At 65.9% G+C, this 17,696-nt stretch overlaps 1 protein-coding gene across 2 annotated transcripts in view; it reads left to right on the top strand.

The window, feature by feature from the left end:
* Nucleotides 1-17,696, top strand: part of CACNA1S (calcium voltage-gated channel subunit alpha1 S) — a 57,943-nt gene that overhangs the window by 35,094 nt on the left and 5,153 nt on the right. The window contains exons 23-38 of one of the 2 annotated variants that reach the window (XM_065936344.1): nucleotides 66-118; nucleotides 322-468; nucleotides 851-1,052; nucleotides 1,664-1,822; nucleotides 3,177-3,287; nucleotides 3,799-3,882; nucleotides 8,877-8,930; nucleotides 9,720-9,848; nucleotides 10,212-10,277; nucleotides 10,909-11,000; nucleotides 11,549-11,708; nucleotides 12,780-12,907; nucleotides 13,885-13,981; nucleotides 16,392-16,494; nucleotides 17,131-17,232; nucleotides 17,412-17,536. In XM_065936344.1, the coding sequence (XP_065792416.1) occupies nucleotides 66-118; nucleotides 322-468; nucleotides 851-1,052; nucleotides 1,664-1,822; nucleotides 3,177-3,287; nucleotides 3,799-3,882; nucleotides 8,877-8,930; nucleotides 9,720-9,848; nucleotides 10,212-10,277; nucleotides 10,909-11,000; nucleotides 11,549-11,708; nucleotides 12,780-12,907; nucleotides 13,885-13,981; nucleotides 16,392-16,494; nucleotides 17,131-17,232; nucleotides 17,412-17,536 (1,812 nt within the window). Of the gene's footprint in view, nucleotides 1-65; nucleotides 119-321; nucleotides 469-850; nucleotides 1,053-1,663; nucleotides 1,823-3,176; nucleotides 3,288-3,798; nucleotides 3,883-8,876; nucleotides 8,934-9,719; nucleotides 9,849-10,211; nucleotides 10,278-10,908; nucleotides 11,001-11,548; nucleotides 11,709-12,779; nucleotides 12,908-13,884; nucleotides 13,982-16,391; nucleotides 16,495-17,130; nucleotides 17,233-17,411; nucleotides 17,537-17,696 lie in introns of both variants that reach the window. The other variant, XM_065936343.1, reaches the window with a different exon arrangement.

Genomic DNA, 17,696 nt, shown 5'->3' with positions numbered 1-17,696 from the left:
TGCCGCCCCATCTTTCCACCCTGTTTCCATGACAACCGGTCTCCCTACCTCCCTCCGGGACGCAGGGGAAGTTCTTCAGCTGCAACGACTTGTCCAAGATGACGGAGGAAGAATGCAGGTGTGCGGGGGTGGGGGTGCCTCGTGCGGGGCAGGGTGGCCCTCCACTGGGGAACTGGGGAGCCTGAGCCCCTCGGGCTCAGAGGCCCCTTCCTCGGGTGACCTTGGGAAGGGTCCCGGGTCCAGACCACCTCACCGCCCAGGACTGGGACGACATGGTGGGGGAGCCACGTGCAGTGTGGTGACCTGGCCCCCTGACCCCAGGGGCTACTACTACGTGTACAAGGATGGGGACCCCACACAGATAGAGGTGCGTCCCCGCCAGTGGGTACACAACGCCTTCCACTTCGACAACGTGCTTTCGGCCATGATGTCCCTCTTCACTGTGTCCACCTTCGAGGGATGGCCTGAGTGAGTGAGTGGGGACCCTGGGGACATGGCCACACCCGGGGGAGGCCCGGGAACCACCCGCCCCCTGGTACCAGCCGGGCGTGGTGGGGGCTCTCACGGCATATGTGCGGGATGGGGTGCTGGTGGCTCCCTCCAGGGACAGCCTGACCGGGGTCACGCAGGGCTGGGCCTCTCCGGCCACGGGGGCGCCCCCCTGAGTGACTGGGGGGACACGGCACCCCGTGCAGGACGGGAGGCAGGCCCCTTCCCGGATCGGCCGCAGCCTTTGCGGGCAGGGTCCTAACTTCTCCCCCACGGCCGGTGGGACGGAGCCTGCCCTTCCTATCCGGGCTCGGCCTCAGCCTAGCCTGTCCAGCCTGCCTCTGTCTTCTGCCCACCCCAGGCTTCTGTACAAGGCCATCGACTCTTACGAGGAGGACAAGGGCCCCGTGTACAACCACCGCGTGGAGATGGCCATCTTCTTCATCATCTACATCATCCTCATCGCCTTCTTCATGATGAACATCTTCGTGGGCTTCGTCATTGTCACCTTCCAGGAGCAGGGGGAGACTGAGTATAAGAACTGCGAGCTGGACAAGAACCAGGTGCTGGGCCCCTGCCGCTGGGCTGAGGCTCGGGCCAGGGACAAGGGCCCTCCCCCAACCCAGCTCCCACCCGGAGCAGCACTCGGTGGCCGGGTGGGGTCCCCTGTGGACCTGTCGTGATGCCCAGAGCCCCTAGAAATGGGCATTTTCGGCGTCAGAGGAACCACAGCCTGGGGGGCACCCTTCCCTGGACAGCCCGGCAAAGGCCACAGCTGCCCTTGGTCTGCCGAGGGCGGGACCCTCCGGCCCGGGGCGTGGGCGTGGGCGTGGGCGTGGACGTGGGTGTGGGCGTGGGCGGAGCGTGGGCGTGCACGTGGGTATGGGCGTGGCGAGTGCGCGGGCGTGGCCGTGGGTGTGGGCGTGGCGTGGGCGTGCACGTGGGCGGGGCGGGGGAGTGGGTGTGGGCGTGGCGTGGGCGGGCGTGGGTGTGGGCGTGGCGTGGGCGGGGCGTGGCCGTGGGTGTGGGCGGGCGTGGGTGTGGGCGTGGCGTGGGCGTGCACGTGGGCGGGGCGTGGGAGTGGGTGTGGGCGTGGCGTGGGCGGGCGTGGGTGTGGGCGTGGGCGTGGCGTGGGCGGGGCCCCAGCGCTGACCTGCCGATGCTCCCGTCTCAGCGCCAGTGCGTGCAGTACGCCCTGAAGGCCCGCCCCCTGAGGTGCTACATCCCCAAGAACCCCTACCAGTACAAGGTGTGGTACATCGTCACCTCCTCCTACTTCGAGTACCTGATGTTCGCCCTCATCATGCTCAACACCATCTGCCTGGGCATGCAGGTGAGGCCGTCGGGACCAGGGCCCCGGGGGAGGGGCCTGGGCAGCCCGGGGGAGGGGGCTCCAGGCTGGACGGCCCGCTCTGTGCCAAGCGTTGTGCTGAGGTGCCCCGCGGGGCAGAGAGGGGAGCGGGGCGCAGGCCCGGGTGCCAGGCACTCAGCGGTGTTTGAAGGCGGTGATTCAGGCGCCCACTCTGGGACGGGGCTGGCCGCACAGGGGGTGGGCCGTGTGGGAAGCCCGAAGTGCCTTCCCTGTTTCCCTTCTGCTGTTGCACGTCTGGGTGGTGGAGGTAGTTGGATTCTTGGTTCCAGTCCCAAGAAAAGTGGGTTTAACATGCACAGAGCACGTGTCTGAGGAGACCTGAGCACAGTCACAGTCAGCAGCGTCACTGCGTGCTCAGTCCCTCAGGCGTGTCCGACTCTCTGTGACCCCGTGGACTGTGGCCCGCCAGGCTCCTCCGTCCATGGGCTTCTCCAGGCAAGAGTACTGGAGTGGGTTGCCATGCCCTCCTCCAGGGGATCTTCCCCTCCCAGGGGTCGAACCCGGGTCTCCTGCATTGGCAGGTGGGTTCTTTGCTGCCAGGGAAGCCCCTCAAGCAGCATGGTTATCAAGCCTTAATTAAGCATCTGATCCCTTACGCCCGTGAACCAATAGAATCGCACAGCAGGCCCCTGGGCCAGGAGTCACACACGCTCCCAGAGACCACAGGCTGCCGGGTGGGCTGGGTCTGGAAAGGAAGTCCCAAGCTGGGGGCCCAGAGCGGAGGAGCTGGGCTCATGTGGGGGCCCGAGGCAGCAATGGATCCAGCAGCCCGGCCAGGAGTGGGGGGCTGGGGCGGGGGCAGTGCCAGAGCCTCTGCTGCCTGGGAAGGTCTCGGGTAAGAAGTGAGCTTCTGTCAACTTTATTTTTAAAAGGGTGAGAGAGTCCTGGGAAATGCTGATCTTAGGAGGGTTGCGGGGAGACTCGAGGGGGTTGAGGGCGCTGCTCCGGGCTGCCTCCGTGTCCCCGGGGGCCAGCTGGCAGGTACAGCTGATCGCAGGCGCCACCCACGGGTGGTGGTGGTCGTCCCAGCCTAGAACCAGGGGGCTTGCCTCCTGGTCCTACACCCAGGCGGCTCCGGGGAGCTGGCCACAGAGCCCCCCCCCTGGCCTCCCAGAACAGATGTGTGTGGGTAACCTGCTCATGGGACTGCGGCTGGGCCCCCCTCTCCTCCCCTCACCGTCCTTCCGGGGAGAGGGCATGGCCATCAGGCCTGGTGGGATTCCGGACGTGGCCGGAGCAGGCTTCCGCGGAGCAGGGCTGGGGAAGAAGTCGGGGCTCTGGGGCGCTGCCCAGCGCCTCCTTGTGCCGCCCACAGCACTACAACCAGTCGGAGCAAATGAACCACATCTCCGACATCCTCAACGTGGCCTTCACCATCATCTTCACGCTGGAGATGGTCCTCAAGCTCATGGCGTTCAAGGCCAGGGTGAGTCCTGGGCTCTGGGGAGAGGCGAGCACATGTGGCTGGTGTTGGGGGGCCTTCCCATGGAGCCCCCCACAGCCTCGTCCTCCCAGGCAGCCCCTCGGGCACTCAGAGTTGGCCGGCCACTCAGTTCTGGCCGCAGGAGTGGGCAGTATGTGCCGGTCCCTTCGGTCGCTGAGCGTCTGAGCGGCAGCCCCAGGGCCAGGAGTGTCCTGGTCCCCAAGTCCACGCTGCCCTCCCCCACCCCGTCAGGTCTGCCTGCAAGCCCCAGACTGGGTTTCAGGGGGTCGGGCGGGGAGGCTTCCCTGTGTGGACAGGACCCCAATCCTGAGTCTCTCAGGCATGCTGCCTTCCCGTTGGGCCGCTTTATGCTCTGGAGGGAAGGGGGCAGAGGAGGGGCCCTGCAGCGCCCCTGGGACGTGGCATCATGCCCTCTCCCAGCAATTCTGCATCCCTCGGTCAGGGCCGCCGAGCTCCTTCCTTCCACAGCTCACCCTTAGACCCCCTCCCCCAGGGCTATTTTGGGGACCCCTGGAACGTGTTTGACTTCCTGATTGTCATTGGCAGCATCATCGACGTCATCCTCAGTGAGATCGACGTGAGTACCGGGCGGGTGGAGCCATTGCTGGGGCGGGGCTGAGGCCACAGACCCTGGTGGGGCACCCACTGGTGTGCAGTCCGGCACCCGAGGCCACACGTCCTGCAGAGCAGACACTTCCGAGTCCAGGCACGGGGGCGCCAGGCGGCCCACGGCACGTGCCACAGTGAACAGGAGACGTCCTTTCCGGGTGGGGTGGTCAGGAAGGCTTCGTGGATGTGGTGACACGTGAGGGGACTGTCAGTAAAGGAAGGTGGGGCGGGGACAAGCCACAGGGTGGCTGCAGGAGGTAGATCAATAGACAGAAGGTCCAGGGTGTGGAGAGCTCAGCTCGGTAGAAGCAGGCAAGCGTGCAGGGGTGGGGGGACTGCGGGAGAGGCACGTGGGGGGCTCGAACCTGTGTCCCTGGCAGTGGGGGGGCCACTGGGGGTCTCTGAGCAGGGCGGTGGAAGGATCAAAGCTGCACTTCTAAAAAGTGAGTCTGGAGGCGAGGGCCGGAGGTGAGATGGCTGAGAGCAGGTGCAGTCAGGGAAGCGGTCCTCTCCTCCTCAGACACTCTCCTCGTGCCCCACGTGGGCTGGAGATACAGCAACGAACAGGGCACCAGGGCAGACGGGCAGTGAAAGCCAACCCAGCACGTGGCAGGTGTGGCCAGTGAAGGGGCGGGAGGTGGTGTCGGCTGGCCCCAGTCCAGCCCTGCAGGAGGCATGGGTGGGTGGAGGGGGCAGTGCACGACCCTGTGGTACGGGGGAGCTAGGAGGGTGTGGGCTGAGGCCGAGGGCGGGGAGCTGAGCTCAGACACAGGGCCGGGGCTGGACAGGTCCTTTATTCAGTTCAGTCGCTCAGTCGTGTCCGATTCTTTGCAACACCATGGACTGCAGCACGCCAGACTTCCCTGTCCTTCACTGTCTCCTGGAGCTTGCCCAAGTTCATGTCCATTGAGTCGGTGATGCCATCCGACCGTCTCATCCTCTGTCATCCCCTTCTCCTCCTGCCCTCAATCTTTCCCAGCATCAGGGTCTTTTCCAATCAGTCAGTTCTTCACATCAGGTGGCCAAAGTACTGGAGTTTCAGCTTCAGCCTCAGTCCTTCCAATGAATATTCAGGACTGATTTCCTTTAGGATGGACTGGTTGGATCTCCTTGCAGTCCAAGGAACTCTCAAGAGTCTTCTCCAACACCACAGTTTAAAAGCATCAATTCTTCCACCCTCAGCTTTCGTTATAATCCAACTCTCACATCCATACATGACTACTGGAAAAACCATAGCTTTGACTAGACGGACCTTTGTCGGCAAAGTAATGTCTGCTTTTTAATATGCTGTCTATGTTGGTTGTAGCTTTTCTTCCGAGGAGCCAGTGTCTTTCAATTTTATGGCCACAGTCACCATCTGCAGTGATTTTGGAGCCCAGGAAAATAACGTCTGTCACTGTTTCCATTGTTTCCCCATCTGTTTGCCATGAAGTGATGGGACTGGATGCCATGATCTTCATTTTTTGAATGTTGAGTTTTAAGCCAACTTTTTCACTCTCCTCTTTCACTTTCATCAAGAGACTCTTTAGTTCTTCTCTTTCTGCCATAAGGGTGGTGTCATCTGCATATCTGAGGTTATTGGTATTTCTCCTGGCAGTCTTGATTCCAGATTGTGCTCCTTCCAGTCCAGCGTTTCTCATGATGTACTCTGCATAGAAGTTAAATAAGCAGGGTGACAATATTCAGCCTTGACGTACTCCTTTCCCTATTTGGAACCAGTCTGTTGTTCCGTGTCCGGTTCTAACTGTTGTTTCTTGACCTGCATACAGACTTCTCAGGTAAGGTGGTCTGGTATTCCCATCTCTTGAAGAATCTTCCACAATTTGGTAATCAGTTCTTTGTTACAGTCCGAGATTTTGTTCTGGGGGGATGAGAGCCCCTGGAGGCGCTTACACCTGGTCTGACTTTGGTTCTCAGAGGCCCCTTTGGATGCTGCGCTGACAGCAAGGTGCAGGGAACACTGGGGGTCACCCAGGGGAGCGGTCAGGAGGCACCCCGAGCACCCAACGAGGGGTGGCGGGTGAGCTGTGGAGGGGCCAGGTGACCAGCAGCTGGATCTGCTTGGAGCATTGAGCTGACAGCATTTGTTGATGAACTTGATTTAGGCGGGGAGGAAAAGTAATCAACCGTGACTGCAAGGATCTTGCCCAAGAAACTGAGCTTCTGTTTTCTGAGACGTGGAAGCTCCAGGAGGAGTGGGAGGAGGGCAGGAACCAACAGTCCTGTTCGGGGCGTGACAGCTCAGGATGCTTGCGGGGCGACATGGAGCTGGCTTGGATTCACGGGCCTGGAGCGCAGAGGCTGCTCAGGCTGGGGCACTAAGTCGGAGACTCTAGGAAGGAGTTGGCATTTAGAGTCGTGGGAGGGAGTGAGGCAAGCGGCAGAGAGCAGGGCGTCTGAAGGGCGAAGGTCCGGGGGCTGGATGGTGGCGCTCCTCCAGGAGCCCTGCCCTACGGCCTCCCGGGGAAGGACGCCCGTCGGGGGTCGGGACAGGTGAGAGGCAGAGCAGGCTGCGGGCCTGGACGGGTCTCTCTTTTTCCTACAAAGAGAAAGAGCCTGAAAGTTGGAGAGAGTGTGCAGCCAAGGAGAGCTTCTTTAGAAAACGGGAGAGATTACAGCGCATCCTGGGCTCAGGGGAGAGTCAGGCTGTGGGGGGGGGGCGGCGACCGCAGGAGCCACGTCCTTGGGTGAGAGGGCGGGAGCCCTGGGGTCCCGGGGCAACGCTGGCTCTGGGAACCTGGTCCCCCAAGCAGGAGGGGGACGTGAGTCCCGTGGGCCCGTGGGCAGCGGGATGAGTTGAGTGCTGCCCAGGCCCACGGGAAGGAAGGCGTCAAGGACACGGGCGGGGGTGGGGGTAGGCACCTCCATGATTCTGTGCTGGGGCTCGGGGCTCGGGAGCTGCCCTGCGTGTGGGGGGTAGGTCGTGCGTCATTGGAAACAGAGGCCGGGAAACACGGGTCTCTGCCCCCAGCACGTGGCAGCCGCCCCATGAATGAAGGGAGGGGACGGCTGGAGCCCAGGGAGTGGAGGTTCCCAGGCATCCAGCCAGCAGGGCCTCCGGGCTGTGGCCAGGGAGCACCCAGGCCGTGGGCTGTGGGGGTGACAGATGCAGGGCGGCCTCGCCGAGGACCTGAAGCTGGGGAGGCTGCGGGTGAAGGTGGGGAGCAGGGGACAGGAAGGGCATCCCGGAGCCCGAGGCTGGGGTCACAAGGCCGCCTCCCCCAGACCGCGTGGGGAAGAGCGTCCCGCCTGGGACGTGGGTGGCCGTGGCAAGGTGACTGCAGGGGTCCAGGAGAGGACCAGCCCCCAAGCCAGCGCGCACCACGGCCCACCAATGAGCACCGCAGCCCTGCCAGCTCGGGGCTGGCCCTCGTGGGTGGGGGGGGCGGGATGCGGGGCTGGGGGGAGGGGCAGCCAGGACAAGTCTGGAGTCTGCAAGGGAGGAACCTGGCAGAGAGCGGCGCCTTCGGTGGTGGGGGGCAGGCCTGGCCTGGGGTCCAGTTCACCCCACACGCGGGACACACTTTAGGCACTCCCGGCTGGAGGGGGCGGGGCCGAGGCGGCAGACCAGGGCGACCCGGGGCCTGTGTGTACGTCTTCTTCACGCTCAGGCCTTCCTAGGAAGTAGCCCCCGTGGGCCCAGAGTTTGGGGCAGCACCTCTTGCTGGCTCAATCTTGGCCTGAATGACAATCAATCACTTCTTGGAGCTTGAGGTCCATGTGGGGGGTGGGGGGTGTTGGGGTCAGGTGGAGCCCTTTCTTCCGTGCAGGAAGGCCAAGGGTGTCGTTGGTCACCGTGAGATTTTTAGGGACAGCAGATGTCCGTCACCAGGCCTGTCTGCTTAAAGTCATGTTAAGACTTTAAATTAAAATGCTGACTTACATTCCTGCTGTATAATCCAGAGAGCAGGAGGGCGGCAACGTCTGTTAGCGCTTTCTGCCAGGAGGGCTCTGCTCTGTCCGTGGCGGCAGCCACTAGCCACAGGTGCCTGCTGGTCATGTGAAATGTGGCCAGTGCAGCCGGGGACGTGAATATCTACATCTGTGTCATTTTCACCATAATCCAAATGGCCACATGTGGCTGCGGGCACCCCGTCAGCAGCACAGGTCTGGCACATGGCTTGTCATCACTGGGGTCTTAAATCACCTGGGTGCAACACCTTGGAAGCCAGACCCAGTCCCTAGGAGCTGACTTAATCAGCCAGGTGGGGACCCAGCAAAGGTGCATATTTTTTTAAGTTCTCTGTGCGATTCTGATGTGCCGCCTTGGCTGAGAACCCTTGGTCCAGGAGAAAGCTGCCCAGGGAACCAGTCTCCCAAATTATTAAAGATAAAACCATGATTCCCCATCCCAGGGCTCCAGAAACAGGGCTTCTCTGGAAATGTGGCCCCAGGGAGGAGCTCAGAGTAGACAGGAGAAAAGGCTGGCCCACAGCCCAGCTGGTCTGGGAGGCTGGCCCCTGAGATGGAAGCCTTGGTCCTGCTCCCCACACAGCCCAGCCCGTCTGGGAGGCGGGCCCCTGAGGTGGAAGCCTTGGTCCTGCTCCCAGGCAGGGGTTCTCAGACTCTCCCAGGCCTTTGCCTGGAGCATGGGACCCCCCGTGGGGGCCAGCACCCCTGGCTTCTCCTGCAACCGTGAGCAGGGCTCTCCTCCATGCCCTCACACACACAGCCCCGGCTCCACAAACCCCAGACGCACAGGCTGCATCTTGGAGGCGAGGGGAGCTGCCTGTGTTCCGTCTTCCCTCCTCTTCTTGCTCCCCGGCCCCGGCCTGTCGCCTCACCGTCCCCAAGCTTCCTCCTCACCCCCGCCCACCCAGCCCCTAACAGGCAGCCACCGGGGGTGCTCACCCGCCGCCTCGCCGCCCTGTTCTCTCTGTAACTCTCCGCGGTCTGTCCTCTGACGCCTCACCTCCCTCCCACCGTGTCCCTCCTCTCTCCCCTCCCCCTCTCTCTCCACAGACTTTCCTGGCCTCCAGCGGGGGACTGTATTGCCTGGGTGGCGGCTGCGGGAACGTTGTAATTCCAGGCTGCATGAGCCTGCCCAGCTCGCCCGCCAGCTCTGCCCTGCAGCTTGCATGCCCGGGCCTGGCCGCTGGACTGCATGGGGCGGACGCACTCAGGCCCCTGCCCCGAGCAGGCCCCCGAGGGTCCGGTTGGGGGTGGGCGGAGACTCTGTGCCACCAGAGTGTGCATGGGTGCGGTGGGAAGTGGGGCTGTGTGCTGGCGGGAGCATCCAGAGGGGACTGGATGGCAGAGAACCTCAGTGACGGGTCTCCAGCACCAGGCTTGTGGGGACTCCAAAGGCCAGGCAGGGGTCTCCCTGGCCATTCACCCAGCGTCTCAGGGGCACAGGGCCTTCCGGCTTGGGACAGCCACGTGCGGGGCAGGGTGGGCGTGGAGTGGCCATCGAATCGATGGCCACAGCGCAGCTGAGCTTCTGGGAGACTCTGCGCTGGGGGGGCCCTGGGGAGGGGCGGGAGCGCTGCCGGGGTCCTCGGCTGAGTGGCAGCTTGGGGAGGAGGTGACACGAGGCAGGACAGAGGGCAGGTACGGGGCCTGGCCGCTGCCTCCCCCAGGGCGGACGGAATGCCTGTCCGCCCAGCTCACCGCTTGGCGCCCCGCCCACCCCGCCTCGGCTGAGCAAGCCTAGGGCCCCGGGCCCCGCGAGGGCCCAGCAGGCCCCAAGGGGTGGGCTGGAAGACCTCCACCGCGACACGTCCCGCACACACTGCCCTCCCCGCCTGCCTGCCCTCTCCCCGCCCGCCCCCGGCCCCAGACTGACCCTGGGGCTGCGCCCCGCAGGACCCCGATGAGAGCGCCCGCATCTCCAGCGCCTTCTTCCGCCTGTTCCGCGTCATGAGGCTGATCAAGCTGCTGAGCCGCGCAGAGGGCGTGCGCACGCTGCTCTGGACCTTCATCAAGTCCTTCCAGGTATGCAATCCCGGCCACCCGGGACCCCGCCCACACGGGACCCCGCCCACACGGGACCACACCCACGCATCGCACCCCGGGACCCTGCCCACCATGGAACCCGGTCCACCCACGGACAACACCCACCCAGGGACCCCACTCACCCACAGGACTCCGCCCACCCCGGGAACCCGCCCACCCGGGGACCGCACCCATGGGACCCCGCCCACCCGCCGGACTGTATCCGCAGGGGAGGGGTTGCGGGGACGTCGGGGCCACCCTGGGTGCGGCCCGTGGGCCTCGGGGCCCCGGTGAGCTAAGGCAGGGCCGCGAGCCGGGCGCACGGTGGAGCCCTGCACCCTGAGCCGCCGTCCTCGCCCGCAGGCCCTGCCCTACGTGGCCCTGCTCATCGTCATGCTCTTCTTCATCTACGCGGTCATCGGCATGCAGGTGAGGGGCCCGAGGGGCCCCGGGAGGCCGCCGGCCTGCAGCCTGGACCCTCACCCAGCCTGCCTCCTGCATCCTGGCAGCCCAGGGCTTGGCCACAGCCCCAGAGGAGGAGGTGGTTCCCAGACGGGCCAGCATCAGTCAGGAGGAGGCAGCCCAGGGGAAGTTTGCGGGCAGATGGACAAGGCCGGAGCTGCTCTCCAAGGCCCCTGTTGGAGGCTCTGGTGGTCTCGGCTACCCTCTCCTGGAGCACCCTGCATTGAGACTCTAAGTCAGCTCTTGGTTAGGAACACTGTCCCCCCTCCCAGATTTATTTGGCTTGAGGGGGAAAACTTCACCAACCTTGGAAACACAAGTGAGCCTTGAACAAGGCAGGTTTGAACTTTGGGTGTCCATATATCCGTGGATTTTTCAGGGAACATGTACTAGGGCACCATGGGATTCATGGTTGGCTGAATCCATGGATGTGGAACCGTGGGTACAGGGCAGGGGGCTGACTGTAGACTTATACCCTGGCGTTGCTCAGGGGTCGGCTGCAGCCCGGTTTGTGTGACCTGAGGTGGAGGGTATTGGGGGAGCTGGGGACAGTGGGAGACCTGTCCAGGTCCACAGTCCAGCCCTTCGTGGCCTGCAGATGTTCGGGAAGATCGCCTTGGTGGACGGGACCCAGATCAACCGCAACAACAACTTCCAGACCTTCCCCCAGGCGGTGCTGCTGCTCTTCAGGCAGGAGGCCCCCTCCCCGCTGCCCCCTCCCCCAGTCCATGGGAGGCCAGCTGGCTTCCTACACGTGGGCCCTGCGCTCACTCAGAAGGGCCAAGGCTTTGCTGTCCTTCTCGATGCTCACCCTGGACAGCCCACGCCCCCGTTTTAGTCACTCCGGGACGAGCACTCCATGGTGCTCTGGGGTCCTGCATGTCCCCCACCCTCGTTGCACCAAGGCGGGAGGCAGAGGTCCAAAGGTCCCTCGGAGGGAGAGTGAGGCCTTGACGACCTCTGACCCCATGTTCCGGGGTCAGCTCTCTTGCTGCCCCACTGATGACGTGAGTCCTGGACTGACTTTGCAGCCCCGTCCAGAAAGCCCCCTTTCTGTTTAGCCCCTGCCCGGGGCACCCCACGTGGTGTAGAGCACGGGAGCCTCAGTGCAGAGGGGCAGCCCGGGGACCCCAGGTCCTGAGGGGCGCCAACCTGCTCCCAAACGTCCTGCTCGCTCGGGGCTGGGGCTCCCTCCCCCGGGGCCCAGAGTGAGAGGCGCGGGGACATGTGCCTTCCAGGTGCGCCACGGGCGAGGCGTGGCAGGAGATCCTGCTGGCCTGCAGCTACGGCCAGCTCTGTGACCCCGAGTCGGACTACGCCCCCGGGGAGGAGCACACCTGCGGCACGGACTTCGCCTACTACTACTTCCTCAGCTTCTACATGCTGTGCGCCTTCCTGGTGAGGGCCCGGAGGCAGGCGGGACGCGCCGAGCCCGGGGGGAGCCCCACGCCCCGCCCCGGCCGCCTCTGCCCCTCCAGGGACGCAGCTCAGGGACACAGGAGACAGACGGGGCTCCGGCTGGCGTCCCTGCTGTGGTCAGTCTGGGTGTGGCTTCTTTTCCTAGGTGTGATTCTCAGGCTCCAGAGGAGTTGTTCAAAGGTTTTACCTTTTTGTTGTTGTCATTAGCAATTAGTAATCAAAAAACCAAAAGAATTTACTGAGACTCTGCATTAAAACAGAGGCTTCTATTTTACTTCCTAAAATAGAGAGCAAAGCCATCTGCCCCTCTCTCTTTCCTTGGAAGAAAAGCTTGCCGCCCCTGAGAGGCTGAGAGTCTGGAGGCAGAGCCATCGCAGGGGCCTGGAGCAGAGAACAGACGGCTTTGCGGCTTCAGGGCACCGTCTCCCACACAGGGGGCAGAGCGCCCCGCAGCCCCGGACCCTCGCTTTTTTTCTTTCCTATGTTTATTAAAACAGTTTGAGTATCTCACGTTCCCTGAGCTCAGGGCAGAGGACAGAAATGTGAACCTGAATAGGACACTGTCCTGGCCCTGAAGACACCCCCGGGAGCCAGGGGTCCATGTGCAACAAAGCTTGCATTTCAGAGGCACACCCAGTGATACAGAACAGGCGAGAACAGCCAGGGGCAGTGTCCAGGGGGGACCAGCGTCCCTCGGGGGTGAAGGCGAGAGGCTGAGGTTGGGACTTAAAGCATGAGTCCCTGGAGCCCTGGCAGAGGACACCTCCTGGACCTGAGCAGTGACAGAGGCTGCTCATGTGCGGGACGCAATTGCCAGAAGGGCTGGGAGACAGGGCCCCCCGGAGAAGCTATGGACCCAGGCCCCATGGACACCCCCAGGCCCCGTGGACACCCCCAGGCCCCATGGACACCTGCAGGCCCCGTGGACACCCCCAAACCCCGTGGACACCCCCAGGCCCCGTGGACACCCCCAGGCCCTGTGGACACCCGCAGCCCATCACCGTGCCACCTGCCTTTCCGTGCAGGGACCCCTCTGCTCTCCTCCCACAGATCATCAACCTCTTCGTGGCCGTCATCATGGACAACTTTGACTACCTCACACGGGACTGGTCCATCCTGGGCCCTCATCACCTGGACGAGTTCAAGGCCATCTGGGCGGAGTACGACCCGGAGGCTACGTGAGTTCAGGCTGCCTGCCTGGGGCTGGACCGTCCCTCCACCAACTCCTCCGATTCTAGTGGGAGATTTAGGTCCCCCACCCAGCCTGGCATCTGACAGCGGGCCACCCTCCAGTCCAACAGGAAGGAGCGGACTTTCCCTCCCTTTGCCACCCAAGGCCCCGGAGCAGAGAAGTGGAGTCTCTCCGGGTTAGGAGGGAACCCACCGCCCCCGGGGCAGAAGCCCCCTGCTCTTCGCTGGGAGATGGTCGTCCAGCTTCGCTTGGACACTTCTAGGGGCAGAGAGCTCACTACCTCCCCAGGCATTCTAGGCCCACTGCTCAGGATGTGGGCACTGGGCAAGCAGCTGAGGTTGAGGAGAGTGCAGGCCCCGGCCTCGCCCGACACTGACCGGACCAGGGTCTGCTGGGGTAACCTGGCCTCCGGGCCTCGAGTGCACTTGAACTCTGGGGAGGCTGGCTGCCTTACGCTCTTGCCAGGAAGGCCGCCTGCTCACGGGTGATGACTTCCCAGGTGTCAGGCGCTGTGCCAACCGGGACGCGTTAGTTAGCCTGTGACAGCACTGCCGTCCCCACCCGTCTCTGCGAGTGGGCTTTACCTTCCCTGATCCACACCCTCTGCTTCTGTTAATACAACCCACGAGCCCCCAGACAGCTTGACTAGAGCCCAAGGAAGGCTCCCCCGTGGGAAAAATGAGGTCTGGATCCCAGCCCTGGAGATTCTGTATCTGAAGGGACACTGGCCTCTTCTCACCTGCCGCCCCCACCCACCCCTGCCAACAGAGAGCCCATTCTGTGTGCTGGGCAGTGGTGAATTCGAACATTGTTCCTGCTTCAGAAAGGAAACAGCTTCCGCTGCCCACACAGGGCTGGAAGGCAGGAGGCGCCCGGTCTCCTGGCTGCCTCCCCGGGGCCCTTCTCCAAGCAGGGAGGGAGGTCCGGGGCTGCCCGGTGCACAGGGCTGGTGTCCCCCTGCAGGGGCAGAATCAAGCACCTGGACGTCGTGACCCTGCTGAGGAGGATCCAGCCCCCGCTGGGCTTCGGGAAGTTCTGCCCCCACCGGGTAGCATGTAAGGTAACCAGCGCTGCCGGCCAGGGGTGGGCACCCCCTCCCACCTCCACTGACCCCCACCCCGGGCGGGAGGAGGAGGCAGGGGCCCTGGGGCGGGGAGAGTGGGTGAGTCACCTTAGAGCAGCTGTCCCCTGGGTGCCCACATCCCTGCCCGGGACCTAAATCTCAGCAGCGTCCCCAGCTCACATTTTACCCCCTCAGGGAGGGGACCGTGGCCACCCCGCACCCCAGGCCCGCCCCCATGGTCGGCCTCCCCCAGCCCCGCCCCCCCCATGGTCAGCCTCCCCCAGCCCCGCCCCCCCATGGTCAGTCTCCCCCAGCCCCGCCCCCCCCATGGTCGGCCTCCCCCAGCCCCATCCCCCCCCATGGTCAGTCTCCCCAGCCCCATCCCCCCCCATGGTCAGCCTCCCCCAGCCCCGCCCCCCCATGGTCAGTCTCCCCAGCCCCGCCCCCCCCCATGGTCGGCCTCCCCCAGCCCCGCCCCCCCCATGGTCAGCCTCCCCCAGCCCCGCCCCCCCATGGTCAGTCTCCCCCAGCCCCGCCCCCCCCATGGTCGGCCTCCCCCAGCCCCATCCCCCCCCATGGTCAGCCTCCCCCAGCCCCATCCCCCCCCATGGTCAGCCTCCCCCAGCCCCGCCCCCCCCATGGTCAGCCTCCCCCAGCCCCGCCCCCCCCATGGTCAGTCTCCCCAGCCCCATCCCCCCCCATGGTCAGCCTCCCCCAGCCCCGCCCCCCCATGGTCAGTCTCCCCCAGCCCCGCCCCCCCCATGGTCGGCCTCCCCCAGCCCCGCCCCCTCCCCACGGTCAGTCTCCCCCAGCCCCGCCCCCCCATGGTCGGCCTCCCCCAGCCCCATCCCCCCCCATGGTCAGTCTCCCCAGCCCCATCCCCCCCCATGGTCAGTCTCCCCAGCCCCACACCCCCCCATGGTCAGCCTCCCCCAGCCCCGCCCCCCCATGGTCAGCCTCCCCCAGCCCCGCCCCCCCCTATGGTCAGCCTCCCCCAGCCCCGCCCCCCCCATGGTCGGCCTCCCCCAGCCCCGCCCCCCCCATGGTCGGCCTCCCCCAGCCCCGCCCCCTCCCCACGGTCAGCCTCCCCCAGCCCCGCCCCCTCCCCACGGTCAGCCTCCCCCAGCCCCGCCCCCTCCCCATGGTCAGCCTCCCCCAGCCCCGTCCCCCCATGGTCAGCCTCCCCCAGCCCCCTCCCATGGTCAGTCTCCCCCAGCCCCGCCCCCGCCATGGTCGGCCTCCCCCAGCCCCGCCCCCCCCATGGTCGGCCTCCCCCAGCCCCGCCCCCTCCCCATGGTCAGCCTCCCCCAGCCCCATCCCCCACCATGGTCAGTCTCCCCCAGCCCCGCCCCCCCATGGTCAGCCTCCCCCAGCCCCGCCCCCCCATGGTCAGCCTCCCCCAGCCCCGCCCCCCCATGGTCGGCCTCCCCCAGCCCCGCCCCCCCATGGTCGGCCTCCCCCAGCCCCGCCCCCTCCCCATGGTCAGTCTCCCCCAGCCCCGCCCCCCCATGGTCGGCCTCCCCCAGCCCCATCCCCCCCCATGGTCAGTCTCCCCAGCCCCGCCCCCCCCATGGTCAGTCTCCCCAGCCCCGCCCCCCCATGGTCGGCCTCCCCCAGCCCCGCCCCCCCATGGTCGGCCTCCCCCAGCCCCGCCCCCTCCCCATGGTCAGTCTCCCCCAGCCCCGCCCCCCCATGGTCGGCCTCCCCCAGCCCCATCCCCCCCCATGGTCAGTCTCCCCAGCCCCGCCCCCCCCATGGTCAGTCTCCCCAGCCCCGCCCCCCCCATGGTCGGCCTCCCCCAGCCCCGCCCCCTCCCCACGGTCAGCCTCCCCCAGCCCCGCCCCCCCATGGTCAGTCTCCCCCAGCCCCGCCCCCCCATGGTCGGCCTCCCCCAGCCCCGCCCCCTCCCCACGGTCAGCCTCCCCCAGCCCCGCCCCCCCATGGTCAGTCTCCCCCAGCCCCGCCCCCCCATGGTCGGCCTCCCCCAGCCCCATCCCCCCCCATGGTCAGTCTCCCCAGCCCCGCCCCCCCCATGGTCAGTCTCCCCAGCCCCGCCCCCCCCATGGTCGGCCTCCCCCAGCCCCGCCCCCTCCCCACGGTCAGCCTCCCCCAGCCCCGCCCCCCCATGGTCAGTCTCCCCCAGCCCCGCCCCCCCATGGTCGGCCTCCCCCAGCCCCGCCCCCTCCCCACGGTCAGCCTCCCCCAGCCCCGCCCCCCCATGGTCAGTCTCCCCCAGCCCCGCCCCCCCCATGGTCGGCCTCCCCCAGCCCCGCCCCCCCATGGTCAGTCTCCCCCAGCCCCGCCCCCCCATGGTCAGCCTCCCCCAGCCCCGCCCCCCGCCCCCTCCCGGCGAGGACGAGCACCTGCCCGGTGGCCCCGCCCGCAGTGAGCCCCACTCTCCGCACAGCGGCTGGTGGGCATGAACATGCCCCTCAACAGCGACGGCACGGTCACCTTCAACGCCACGCTCTTCGCCCTGGTGCGCACGGCGCTGAAGATCAAGACGGAAGGTGTGGGCGGCCCCTCCCCGGGGCCGGGCTTTCCCGCAGGTCCCGCCAGGCCCTCTGAGCTGAAGGTCGGGCTCGGGGGTCTTGGGGAGAAGCAAAGGGCGACCCCGGCCGAGGCCACGTTGGGCTCAGCGGCCGCCCCCGGGTTCTGTAGGACAGAGTTCCCCAGCCTCGGTCCTCACACGGCCAGCTCTGACGGGGGTGGGGCGGGAGGGTGGGCCCCGGGGGGCGTCAGACAGGAGGACAGACGGGGTGGGGGGTGGCAGCCGCAGGGAAGGCTTCCTCGGGAGGGCAAGGAGAGCAGTGCCGGGGTCAGGGAGGGGCCGAGGCCGAGCACCTGGAGGGCTGCCTGGAGGAGGCGGAACAGACCAAGTGTGCAGGGGATTGATGACTGTCCTGGGACGGCAGGGAGGACAGGAGGGGACAGCCTCTGCAGTCGGCCACTCTGGGTGCTGGAAGCCAAGACCTGGGGCAAATGTGACCTGAGGCTGGGCTGCCCCAGGGGCACAGCAATCGTCCCCCCGCCCCCAGCAAAGTCTGTGCCCAGGGCAGCCACCGCCACAGGGGAAAGCCAGCCACCGTCTGCTGAGTGAGGGGCGGCCCTGTCGAGTGCGCTGACCCGGCCTGTCCGCTGCCCAGGTAACTTCGAGCAGGCCAATGAGGAGCTGCGGGCCATCATCAAGAAGGTCTGGAAGAGAACCAGCATGAAGCTCCTGGACCAGGTCATCCCTCCCATAGGAGGTGGGTGCGCGCGGGGGCCCAGAGGCAGCCCTACCTGCATGGGGAGCCCGGGGTATCGGGGCTCAGCCCGGCCCTCTGTAGCCTTGGGCGGACCCCATGCACTCAGGCCAGCGAGAGGAGGGGACCCCACGCAGACCCCAGCCTCAGACGCCCTCCGGCCGCGGTCGGCCCCTCTGCAGATGACGAGGTGACGGTGGGGAAGTTCTACGCCACGTTCCTCATCCAGGAGCATTTCCGGAAGTTCATGAGGCGCCAGGAGGAGTATTATGGGTACCGGCCCAAGAAGGACACTGTGCAGATACAGGTAAGCCCGCCCCGAGCTCCGGGGCCTCCGCTGCTGACCTGGTCTCCGGACTCCAGCTCCCTCTTTGCATGTTTGGGGGCCGGCAGGGAAGGCAGGCAGGGTGGGAGGGGCCAGGATGCGTGGGGGGTGAGATGATGGCTCTGGATGGAAGATGCTTCAA

The sequence above is a fragment of the Muntiacus reevesi genome, chromosome 5 (assembly GCF_963930625.1).
Source record: "Muntiacus reevesi chromosome 5, mMunRee1.1, whole genome shotgun sequence".
Lineage (NCBI taxonomy): Eukaryota > Metazoa > Chordata > Mammalia > Artiodactyla > Cervidae > Muntiacus > Muntiacus reevesi.
Note: the sequence above shows the minus strand (reverse complement) of the source record. Positions and strands in the feature narration are given on the sequence as shown.